General features: G+C 39.2%; 2 protein-coding genes across 2 annotated transcripts in view; one reads left to right on the top strand and one right to left on the bottom strand.

Moving 5' to 3' along the window:
- The window catches only part of LOC110829430 (co-chaperone protein HGH1 homolog), a 60,502-nt gene that overhangs the window by 28,822 nt on the left and 18,357 nt on the right, over window positions 1-13,323 (bottom strand). Inside the window, exon 7 of the mRNA XM_087356624.1 lies at window positions 10,872-10,932. Within this exon, the coding sequence (XP_087212750.1) occupies window positions 10,914-10,932 (19 nt within the window). The 3' untranslated portion in view covers window positions 10,872-10,913. The remainder of the gene's footprint in view (window positions 1-10,871; window positions 10,933-13,323) is intronic.
- Window positions 1-13,323, top strand: part of LOC110829427 (uncharacterized) — a 38,805-nt gene that overhangs the window by 13,230 nt on the left and 12,252 nt on the right. The gene's annotated exons all lie outside the window — the stretch shown is intronic.

Raw genomic sequence — 13,323 nt, 5'->3', positions numbered from 1 at the left:
GCCTCAAGGTCAGACATTCTGTACAGGTATTCCAGGACATCCAGTGCGGCTACACACGAACACATACTAAGGAGTTCAGAATTTAGAAATCCACGTTCTCATATTTAAATTTCTTAAAGTAGCATACCTACATTTTCGATCCTCTGAAATAAGGCATGAATTGTTGCAATTTTTGCACAACGCATACAGCTTCAACTGTTAATAATGACAATTTTGCGTGACCTTCGTAAGTTGTACTGCTTACAATGGTTACAGTGCCTTCAGACACTAACTAACTCTCTCCCTGGTAATAGGACCAGCAGGTCCAACACCGACGACACCAAAACCCGCCATCGGCCACGATCCTGAGCCAACACCATCACTTTACCATACTCACAGGCCACCTTCCTAAGATCTATCTTAATATTATCCTCGCATCTCCGTCTTGGTCTGCCCAGTGGTCGTTTTCCAGAAGACACTGACTAGATCCTCATTATATAGATCTATAAAAATAATTAGTATTCGTCACGCGAGAGAAAGAAGCACCATAACGGCTTGCGCTACTTAAAAAATTCCAACATTTGAGAACGAAAACAATTTTAAATAACTTTTTCTTCTTTACGTGTTAACGTATTTTGCCAAATAACAGAGCTCTTCTACGACCATGCACTTATGGGACCCCTACATATAATATAAAAGACTCTAAAACAGAATTAAATAAATAGGACACAAAATATTCCAGACATCCTTGTTCTTTACCGAACGCGCTTGTACTTATTTTTCACTTATCTCCTTAAATAAAACATTAAGCTCGTGTATTAAAGCTTGTCTCATTTCATCCATCATAATAATTGAAGCGTGACCACTTTAAATACGATAACAGCCTCAGTGTTGATGGTCTACGTTCTGATTTATTTTTCATTGTTTCAGAATCATTAGACACTTGTCTCTGACATTGTTTTATTTTACCTTCATAAAAATTGATACACTTAACAGCAATCATCTTTACTATTCGACGATGTAATGAATATAATGTAAAAATAAGTAGACGGCTCATCTTACGGAGTAATGCTATAAACTGTCAGACTGAAAAAGTGGCAGAAAAACTTGTCTGATAAGACGAAAAGCGAGAAAATAAGATGAACAGCCTAATTATATACTGGAGTCAATGTTATCCTCACAGACTACATGAACGTAAATTCCGCAACAGAGCTAAGCCCTGATTGATTCTAATGGCCGTGCAATAAGATAAGTAATGAACTTAATCGCTCCGACAATTAATAAGACACGCTCGAATCTTGCATGTGCGCCCCTAACACTGTGTGTTGTCCTGTGGTGACCTAGCGTCACGTCGCTTCTACAAAATGTCCTAACACACAGATTTTAAACCCGCAGCCCGCGTATAGTATGTTTGTACTGTACAATACCGTACAATGGAAAAATAAGTTCTGCTTAAATTAATTGAAGTATTCGCATAATCTTAAGTTAATTCTTCAAATTACAAACAAATTTTGTTGAAAACAATTACTGAGTAATGCAAGCATATTAACCTGTTTCAGACTGTATCACTTCTAACAAATTGTCATTTGTAAGCCGGCGGTCCGAGAATCCCTCTCTCAGTGGCGAATCCTGGACCATAGTCAGGTAGTACGGAAATGCAATATCACTAAATACGCCCAAGAATCACACAACAATCCCAAGGCATTTTAATGTTAATACAACTTAACAATAACATCGTCAGATAACAATAATAATCCGCTGTTACCTTATAGGTCTATATAAAGATATCGATTTTATATTCCTCAGCTTTTAGTGGTCTAGCGGCGCACTATTAGTCAGAGCGGAGAATTAGCCTCTGCCGAATCTAACGGATTCATTTAATACGGACATCTGCAGTGACTCCGTACCTAATAAGAATGGGAAGCTGTAATACATCTTCCAGATGCGTGCTTTGTCGTTTTACATAGCTGTCCTATTGAGCGTCATGCTTATTTGTAGCAGACAAAGTCTGTTACTGTCGATACAAACGTGCTGATCCGAAACTAATCATATTATACAAATAGCATAATACAGTTACAGAACTACAATTAGTCGACACAAGCAGTTTCAAATAAAATTTGGGATTTTACACCATGTGGAATTTGGTTGAATAAATAATAAGGTTCGACTTCATGTCCATGTACAATAAATTGTTATATCTGGCCAATTGGAAACCGAATTAAATTAGATTTATTTGATAATAAACACCTCCCCGTCGAAGTCATAAACCCTAAATCCTGTCAGAACTAACTGTTAGGAATAGAACTTGACGGGACTACTTCGCTACTTATCTGAAAGCGTCATGCCGTAATTTCTGCCCCAAAACTGCGTCATATTTGTGGACATGATTTCTGCATTTTTCAGCAAGTTTCCTTCGTTTCGCAAGTGCGGTCGGACGCAGTCACTCGCGTGCCGAGCGCGTTGTCTAGAAATTTCCCGGGGTTTTTAATGGATCACCCGATATCATCAGAAGTAAATCACCTATTTTTGGGTCCGATCCAGCTGTTCAAACAACCCCCCCCATCACCACCGTCATTCAACAGTTTGTGCGGTTACACAAGAAAGAAACCTGTCAGAAACTTCTATTACACAGGTTTTATCATTCATACTTCCAATCATACAAATTCATTTCCCTTGTTTAATTAGCAATTCGAAGTACGTTTCGCAATAAAAATATTAAGGCCATTTCTTGATTGCGGTTTAAGTGGCCAGCGAAATAAGCGTCCCGGGAACTTGTCCATCCACAGGTACGCCCCTGAATGAAATTAAAGCGAAAACTGGCCAAGTCAAAAGTGAAACATGGCTCTAGTTTAAGAAGTGGTAGCAGCAGCACCTTTCCTAGCCTACATTTGTACAGCAATAAAACGTAGGAGTCCTAATGGAAAGCGGACAAATGTGTATGTAAGCTAAACGTAACGTCACATGCTACGTGTAATCAGCCAGACACGAGCGCGTGTGATATATGAGGCCACTGAAACCCGGTCTACTTTGTGCGATGCACAAGAAAGACCGCAGACCGGGAACTGGTCAGACCGCGTCTTCCTGTTTATTTTCATACTTCGGTATTTTACACTCGGGGTCATTTACTATCGGAGATAACAAGCCATTTTGCAGGAAAACTAACACTTAAACTTGATCTTTTGTAAAACCTATAGTACTTATGGAGTTTTCACAGCGATAAAAACATGGGTTTTAGTCTTGTGGGTTGTGACGCAGTACACTGGATGGTGTCGCTTTGTTCTCCAGCTACCGTAAAATCCTCCTAAACGCTAGCAACAACCTACAAACATTGACTCTCCTCTACTACTCGTCTGAAAAGGCTCCTCTGCTTCCTACCTACTGGCACAAAACAACAATTCTGTACTCCGCTCTGCTTTCTGGCTTCGTAATAGTAGCACAGAAATTGTAAGTTGTAGCCGGGTTTCACGCATTCCAAAAATTAACATAGAGCTAGTGAGTCCCACTTCTTCCGCGACAGGAAAGCGATCACTGGGCCGCGGAACGTCCTGTGCGATGCAAAGGCTCCGCCAACGCAAGTAGTTCAGAGATCGATTGTTCGTACACGTGAAATGGCATTAGTGTGGCCGAATTAGAGGAATATTAAGATCAATAAGAGATTCGTCCGTATCTATAAACATTCGTAACTCGAGCACTAGTGTAGGCCTACCCAATAAACTAGGCGTCACAGGCGACTTTTATGTTCAATATCGCAGTTCTTCGTCTATAAATTCATGAACCAAAGGTTTCGAAGTTATGCTGTCTCAAACATCGTTAAATGGTCTGAAAACAAGCAATGGGAGAAAAAAATGCTACAAAGCAAATAAATGTAAGTACTTTACATGAATTTCTAACATTTGACGCTGGACGAGAATTATGAGAGGCGGGAAAATACACGAAACAAGGCATTACGCATAAACAAAATAACAGTTATTTCAAATTCTACTTAAGACACGTTCTTCGGATGCGAAAGGACGGCTTGCCATACGAAATAAAATTGAGAGATCTGAGATGACCCCGTGTGAGATGTAGTTGGCGTAGTTTGTCACTAGACTTGCCTTGCAAAGGAAAAGCAGCAACAAAAATCTGTGCTACTCTGAATACGAACCAGTCTGGTATGAAATGAAATGAAATTCGCGTGTAGATGTACGAGACCTTTCCAGTGTCAAACGATATTGACCTATCATCCGAAAATGTGCATGACCTTGCAAATATGAGATGTACAAAAGATATATTTATTAAGAGGTCTCGTTCCTTATTAATTCACTACATGACGGTCTGGAGTAAGGTACATAGGTAAGATCTATGGAGATAGTACGCATTATTTATTACACATGAACATATGAGAAGTAGAATGTCAGATATATGATCTTGATTTCAAAAACCGGAACAGTAAAACGTTCTACAATTCCTGTAAAAACTCGGATTTTTTAAACCAGAAATTCTAGGCTAGACTTGTGTACTTGTTCTTCCTTCTTGTGACGACGGACTAGGACTCAGCCTGTTCCTACCTTACTGCCATCTTCTGAATGGTCGTCCTATCGTGTCTTATACTATTCTGGCGTGTACCGAAAAGCAGGAATAAACTATCTGTTCTTATCTAGACCCTGAAAGTGGATTAACCGTTTTACATTGGTCTACTATTTAACCTTCTGTCTATATACTTAGTTCTTCATTTTAATTAGCTCATACTCCTATTTCATAACGAAATGCTGGTTAACGGCGACATCTTGTCGGAGCGTCAGTGTGTCCGCCTGTCTATTAACATTTTAACCCGCGAACGGACTTTTGTGACACGAAATGAATACCATAATAGCATGGACACTGTAATTAAGTTATAACTAACTAACAATTTAAAATTAATATGTATAAATATTAATATTAACATCAAACTGTGTGCTCATAAGAACGTTACAGTACTGCTTCAGTCTTCGTAGTGGTGAGCTACTTCAAATGATTCAGTTCAATTGCATCGGCTCATTTTAACTGCGTTATATCAACTACGTTTAATACTCCTCCAGTTAATAACATATGAAAGGTCACAAAGAACCGAGAAAGCTTTTTTACAGTAAAGGTGGAAGGTAGCGACGTTAATCCCGGTAGGGACGTCGGGCCATTCCTTTCTGTCACCAGGACTAGAACGGTTCTAGGGTCAACTAGTCGCAGTGGATGACGGTAATTCATGCCACTTTGAATGTATTTATTCTACAGGAGCTCTTACTTCCTTCAGCAGGAAACTGTGTCCTTGCTCTGAGATGTTAGGAATTAAACGGCAGATTCCACTTGCAGACGAACATATCTCTGGGTGGTGGTGACGTCTACGTTTTACAGTGAATACAGTTATTTGATGGGAGTGACAGAACAAGTTTCGAGCTTCTCTTGCTTTCTTAAATGCGCGAAGGAATCTTTTACATGTCATCAAATGCCACGAGGCGGTTCTCGACTGTTTTAAAGCCATCGTAACTACGATTCTTTCTGTAAACAAACTTCGTTGTAACTGCAACGTATGGGTGGTGTAAATACACAGCCTGGTAAATAAAAATGAAGCAATTTTAGGCACTGTCACGTGCATACATTCTTATTCTGATCCATATTATTCAATCACGATGTATCAACCGCAGATTTTATTTGTTGTATAATTAGATGTCAACATTGTACAATGCAATGGAAAAAAAATCTTGTTAAGTCTTCTTATTTGTCCAGCAACAAGACGCGCTTAATTGCAATTCATACAGCGTTAATTAAGACGAGAATTTCACGGTGCCCACACATGGTAGATGCCACAACAGTCGGTTTGTAAATGCGCTCTAAAAAGTACGGGCATAAATAACATAGCAAGTTGCCATGAAAAAGAAACTAACAACACGCAGTCAATCGCCAAGACACGGATTTACCAGTTTCTGTTTCTTGACTCTGACTCAACGGAAAGAAATAAAGGAAGAAAAGAAAGGAAGGAAGAAAAAATAAAATTACGTGAAGCCCAAACAGAGGCCAAGATTCGATCAGTCGGTAGAGTGCATGACTAGAAGCTGGGTGACTGAGATCGACTCCCAACAGAAGCACGGCTCTGTAATGCCCCTCCCAGTCGGTCGAAATATGAAAATCAACACCCACATAAATTTAGTGCTGAATGTTACAGTGTGTGTAACTTTACTCCCTCGCCACATATACACCCTCATGGCATGATGCTTAGCCACAGGACAGTGATGATCTTCATCAGCGGTGAAGCTGACAATAAATGAAGTAAAATATCATCACAGACCCATTCACCGACTCTTCTGTTACCAACCAAAGCCGACTTAACAATCATTTACATTTCACAGACAAGTTCAATACTGACTCAAGACTGTTAAGAGTTTCTGCTTTTGTGGGTCAGTGTTGTTGCCTTGTATCCATGGCAACGTGTCAGATACTTCCGTGACCCACATTCACACGTAATTGGTCCACTTTCTACAAAATTCATTGCATTATACCAACAGTAAAAAAGAGTGTCACTTCACTTTCCAGCGATTTGTGTTAGCTGTACTACACGTAAAGCATGAGACATTAATCTCATTCAGTTTACTGGCTCATTTAGTAACGTTGTACTAACTAGTCAGTCGATTAAAATCTTTAATTGGTCCACAAAGAATGGAGACTCTGAGGAGGATGAGATTGGCGGAACATGAAGAAAATCCAAAAGGATTAGGATCGAATTCAATTACGGCTTTTTTGAGCACGATAATAAACCTTCGGGCTGAATAAAAGCGGAGAATTTCTTGATTAGCTGAGTATTACCTTTCTAAAAAGATCCTGAACCACGGAGTTATGGCCTGTAGCGTATCGCAGATTAAATTATCAAACGTCGCTCTTGAATGGTCTGCACCCCTACTTTGTATTCCGTATATCGTTAATAATTAATCAACATTTGTTACAAAAAATTATTGAAAAAATGCGGAAACATGTTTCACATGTGATATTTTTAATAAACTGTTACGACGTTTCAATAAATTGTCGTAATTAATAAACCGGCGGCCCGCAAGTCGATAAAAATCTTATTGTAGCCTCAGGTCATGCAAAGTAGAGAGCCCCTGCCGTACAGGAACAAACGCGAAGAACGTCTGTGTTCTTATTAAAGGTAGCACACTGAGTATTATTTAACTTGAAATTTCGTTAGAGTAGGCTAACGGTATTTTTTCAGTAATGCTCTGTCGTATATGTGCAAGAACATGATAACACCTTAATCTAAACTTCAAAACATCCTCTGCTTTCAAACAGTGAAAAATATTGCTACATCATAAAACGCCACACTGTTCTTATGAACCCAACACAGTGAGAATGACTTCACAAGAAAATGAGTTCCGACTTGGCTTGTAACGGTACATACACTAACAGACAGAAATGAAACAAAGACAAACAAGGAAAATATTCATTGGAAAAGAAATACATGTCTTTCAAAGTCACACCTCCCTTATTTACTGAATATAAAAGGGGCTATATTTTCACCATATTAGAGCACACGTTCAAATTTTACGAGAAATTAAGAGTCCGCCCGCGGGTTTTGGTGTTATAGTCCGATGTGTATGTACAGTGCGTCAGAGAACGTCCCGACGACACGCACATGAGTCACGGGTTCAAGATGGCACTACGGAGTAAGCGTTAAGATAAAACAAATCATGAATGTTTTAATGTTTGTAAGAGAATGTTTCTAGGCCGCTTGATTTCGATATCTGGAGACATCCCACGGATTCCGCAGTTATCTCTAGACCAAGACATTCGAAAATCGTCTTCATAAAATCGAAGTAAGGCCTGATGACGATTTATTGCAGAAAGTTATACATAATTTCTGGAAAGAGTTACGCCAGTGTTTACACCGAGACGGGTGACATACAGAGTGCGACATCACAACCCAGAAAACATCTTCATCGCCGTTGAGAACTTGGGAGCTAAGACAATTTAATATTGGTTTAATTTACACTACGTTCAAATCGAGATTTTACCAAACTAATATAGTATGACTCTTTGCACTTATCTGTATGGTAATTAACATCACAGAAATATACTTGTATCTGCAAAAAATGAGCTTGAAGAACATCGGGATAGGAAAAACTGAAAGAAACGCCTTTACTGAATACGTCTACTAGACTGGCTCAGAGCCTTCCTAGAGGGCTTAACCCCAATATTTATACAGCCGAACAAGAAATTCCATTTTGGTCAATACAGAGACGGCCTACAAACTATACTTTCGTGATTCTCTCCAGAACCCGCAAAATTTCGTTACTGAATGGATGATACGGAGTCTTCCATAAGGATGAAGAAGACCAGAGCTTGAAACACAGCACTACCGTCGCTATACTGCCCTGGCACATAACACAAATAATATAAACACAATCTGATTAAACAGTAAATCGCATGTCTTCGTCCAGTACTAATAAATCTAGCGCAACGAGTTATTCACTTTCTCAGTGAAAAATGTGGTACCGTCCAGTCGCAACATCCGGCAAAGCGCCTCATCATGCAAATAACTGTACTCTGAAAGCAGTTCCAACTTTCATTTAGTTTAATTTATTACGTCCGAAGTTTTCCAAGACATTTTCGATTTTATAGAACTGAAACCTCAGGATCATTATGAATTATGATCGAAGCTTTCACGGCGATTAAGTATAATGAATTCTTCTCGGGCTACCAGCCGTGTCAGTTGGTTGAAAGGTGAAAACAAAAACTTTTCGAGAACAGTGTTCGACGTCGTTCTCAGGGTACTGAAGTGGTTGGAGAAACCAACCAACCAAAAAGCTAACTAAGGGCGGAGTCCTGCGCAAGTGCAAGACATCATCCCTTGCTAGGTTACACATTTCATACGTAAGAAACGCATTACTGGAAATGGTAATCAGCACAATTAACAGAGTGCGAAAGCCATAATCGAAGACTGTGTATCATGAAGTAAATAGTTCGTCAGCTGGTTAACAGTTATTCAGTTAATTACTCAGTCAGTTATTTAGATAGCCTTTTAGTTAGTTAGCTCGTCAGTCAGTTAGCCTGTCACCTCATCAGTTTGTAAGACAGCGAAGTATTTCGTTACTCAGACAGGCAGCGACTTCATTAGCCTTACAGCTGGCTAATATGTGCGCTAGACAATTAACTACTTGGTCGGCCAGTAAGTCAGGATGACATGCATATAGCAATTTCGGCTTCCAAAATCTAGCAGGATCATTAATATACCAAAGCCGTACCACGTGCTTTATGTTCTTAAGTAGGTCTTAATGTCACGCTACCCTTCTTCATGGGAAGCAAAGAGAACACATCTCCTAGAGACACCGGTCACTAGTTAATTCGGCTGCGGTCACGCGTGGTACAGAAGGTGAAATCTGTATAACGATGACAACGCAGACAAATTTATTGCACACACTAACTTCGATAAAAAGAAAGTCTGCTCTTAGGTCTATCTTGTTCGCAGTTACACATGAGTCAGGTGTGAGCTGGACAAGTCTTCAACGAAATGCTGTAAGAGCCATTTCTTTAAAAAAGTGGTCAAGTTCATGCACTTGGAAACAACAGTAACACGTTGTTAAATTTTGATCTGTTGCGTATTCCTTGCACTAGATGCATTATGGGGAAAGTAGCGACTGTTTATCTGCATATCTTTATTACAAAATTACAAAAAGGTCTTCAAAGAACTCCGGCATTGGTCTACAGGACTACTAAGAAATTGTTTAGCGAACTTAATTTTGATTCTCATCAGCCCAAAATAATTTATATTTTACATAAACCCCAAATGGAAAGTTAGCGATGTTTCCAAAAATTGCAACGTGACACAAAACGTACAGATCTCACTACGGTCTATGACGTCTTGTCCAGGACACTGAAATCTATTAACTAGAACGGCGGACATAACCTAACCTATATAATAATAAAGTATAAAGCCTAATCTCAGTTTCTGATATTTGTTTCATATACTTTTAGTCATATCCGAAGCATAAAAGCAGCAAAATGGTATAACAGGGTCGAGATTACTGCTCTATTGTCTCTTCCCCTCTGGCGTTGGCCTTGCAGTTCTCAGAATTAATTACAACGCTATACATGTATCAATTCAACGCGCAGTGCCCTAGCCGCTTGCTGTTAAAGATCCATTGTAAGTTCAGGAGAAGATTGCATGCGGTCTGCATCTAAATTGGGCAGCTAAGAATCTAATTACCCCTCGAAGGCTGGGTTGTTCGCACTAACATAATCAATACCCAAATTAATAAATGAGAACATTAAACAGCATTCCTGAGGAAAAACCAGGAAGCAGCCTCCTTGAATGACCAAGAAAGTGTAGACGGATAACATTAAGATGAAGATGAGAAGTAAATGGAAGTAATTCAGGAACATGTTAAATTGAAGGGTTTGGTATTGGCGATGTTAAAACTTCAGGTCTGTTACCAGAGAGTTAGTTAGGTTACATATGGAGGGTACTGTTGGTCCACCCAAACTTGGCCGCCTGCAGCCGTGGCCACATTTTGCATGTCATCCACCACATGGCAACTGTTTAGCGAGACTGCCGCTATGAAGAAATGCGAACGTTAACATAACAGCCACTGTCTGAAATTTCACGACACGGATCTGATTCGCCTGTGCCAGGGTAAAGATGCAATAGGAAAGAACACGTATGTATTATTACATTATCTGTATCCGAGTAAAACTATCACTTCAGTCGTAAGTTCGTGTGTAAATTGTGTATAATAATATTTCTTGTTGGAAACATAAATAAACATGGATTTATGAGAACATTCAGATTTTTTTCGTTCTTAAATTGTTATCCATTTGCCCTGGCACCACAGATATGTTTAGGCCTACAGTTTGCTACCAAAGTTAGCTAACTTAACTACGTAGATACTTACTGGTGTTGTTAATCTGGATACGGTAGCTGGTCAGCCTAGCTGTTAGTCATCGCAGCAGTCACTATAAGGAAGAGAAGACAACCGTTAAGACACATGATCGGCTGGAGGGTACATTACCCTCACAAACCCAGTCAAGGAGTACATAATGCCACATTAGCTAAAAACCTGGGTACCAAGCCCTATATAATTAAGCAAGCCATATGTCACTGCATCCTTAAAAGCATAAATGTGTATACTTCATCATGAAAGGGTTTAGTTTTAGCACAGCTAATCTAATTCAATATGTTTTATTAATATATGTCAGAGACTCCCAGTTTGAGTACAAACAACAATGAAATTAAACTGTTCTCCGATAAAGAAATTTCGTATGCCGTTTGATTTGCTATAATGTACATCGGGAAGTGTCACATCGTTGTGGTTATATAACAGAGTAACTCTTTACCGACCACATTATTCTAAGCAGAACTCTTCCGATTATCAACCAGTATCTGGGGTGCAGTCATTGTGGCCTTGGTCTTCAAGAATCAACCATTAAAAAAGTGTAATTATTTTGGTTATGATACTGCGTGTGGTGGAAGTCGCTTGTTTTTTTAATATTTTCAAACACGTAATAATTCCAGTCTATTAGGACCAGTGACTTTTGGCCAGACATTTTGTAAAATGCATGATTAAGTGTTCTGAACAACTTATACTGACAAATTTTATAATTGTATATACACAGTGTTGTAATGAACAAGTGATATTGAACATGCGTACTTCTGGAAGTAAACCCTCGTTAATTGAGTTACCGTTACAAGAATGTGGCTTTATTGACACCGAATGGTGTAAAGAACGGCTCCCAATTAAAATACTCGACTTTGGGACTAGGCAATGTTAACGGACAGGGATACAGATACAAGTTTATGGACCCGAACAATTCCATAGCTCCGTTAGATCTACGACTATTTCCAAAACTGTTCCTCAATGTTTAACTGGGCCGGTACCAGTGGCAGGACAGGTAACAAACTCCCTGTGTAATACAATGACTCTCGGACAGTAACTATGGTATATAGACGTCCTCGAAAAGTAGAATTTACTTAGCTCGTCAATTCTGCTTTTACGTAACTCGAAGGTTCGTCACCGTGTTCACAAACGTGTGCCATGGAATTATCCTGAGCCAACTGAATCTGGACCATACCTTTACACACTATTTTTACGATTAATTTTAATATTATACTGGCGAATATGAAGAATTCTAAAAGGTTTTTCGTGATTTGTATCAGTACCTCCAGGTAAATACTGCAACAGTTGCATAAAATAAGACACGATAGATTGCTCCCATGTCCTCTACAACATGTCATCCACAATCATCCAATCGTAGTGTTGCTAAATAAATAATTACAAAATTATTCAACCAATCAATATCACCCGTCTACACCTAGGTCTCTTTTAAGTCACCTCTCACCTCGAGATATTTTCAGATAAAAACTCGAACAGTACCAATGTCACCCACCGGACAACCTGAACTAGGCAAATTCGGTTCATATCTTCCACACTAATTCTTTAAAATTTATGTTAATTTCAACCGATCGCATCCTCACTGCTGCAAATGGCATTTTCCGCAAGATAATTCTCCACGACAACTCTGCCTGCTTCCCTTATATGAGTTACATTCATTGCACATCGTAACCACCACCACTTGACTAATTCTTGCTGCTGTTATAGCGGTTCCATCCTGAATTATACCCAAACTAGGCAGTCAATTCTGAATTCACATGTCGTTACTTCCAAATCCGTTACTCAAGAGAAAGAACATGAAGTTTTCATGTTTAATAACATCCAATTTCACTGGCAATTTAATAAGAATGAATGTCCGTTATGTGGCATGATCGAAACAGAGATCCCATCATCACAGTGATGAACCATTGCCTTATTATTCATCATTATCAAAACATAATTATTTTAAGCGTTGCCAGTGTGAGACATAAGATGGTAAAAGCAATCTGAGTGCAGTACGATGTCATTACGTAAATTAAATTAATGATCTAACAGGACGGTCAATACTCTCCTGGGAATTACACGTCCAAAACACGACTGTCTGATGAGGGTTACGGAGCGATTCGCATTCGTAAGGTCGTAAGACAGAAACCGAGACGTGGCAAATACAGCTCGCGTCATCATCACACTCAGGCGAATGTTCGTAGGCTGATTCCTTCCCCAGATTTAAATACCATAATTCAAAATAGTTCGTCAATCAAATTAAAAAATATAACGCACTGTCTATACGTCACTTTAAGTTTGAGAGAAAAATGACTTAATAGTATGTTTAAACCGCATGGAAACCCTTTCCTAATTTAAAACTTCAAGACTTACTTCCTCACTCGTATTTGTAAGTATCTTCCTTAGAATCCTCCATCTATGTTGTTCTAGCAGCAGAATCATCGTGAGAACCTAATACTCACTCAACTTGTCT

The sequence above is a fragment of the Zootermopsis nevadensis genome, unplaced genomic scaffold (genome assembly GCF_977971745.1).
Source record: "Zootermopsis nevadensis isolate Lab colony 2312 unplaced genomic scaffold, Znev_1.0 Znev_ptg000027l, whole genome shotgun sequence".
In the NCBI taxonomy this organism is placed as follows: Eukaryota; Metazoa; Arthropoda; class Insecta; order Blattodea; family Termopsidae; genus Zootermopsis; species Zootermopsis nevadensis.
The sequence above is the reverse complement of the archived record's forward strand: the minus strand, read 5'-3'. Positions and strand labels throughout refer to the sequence as shown.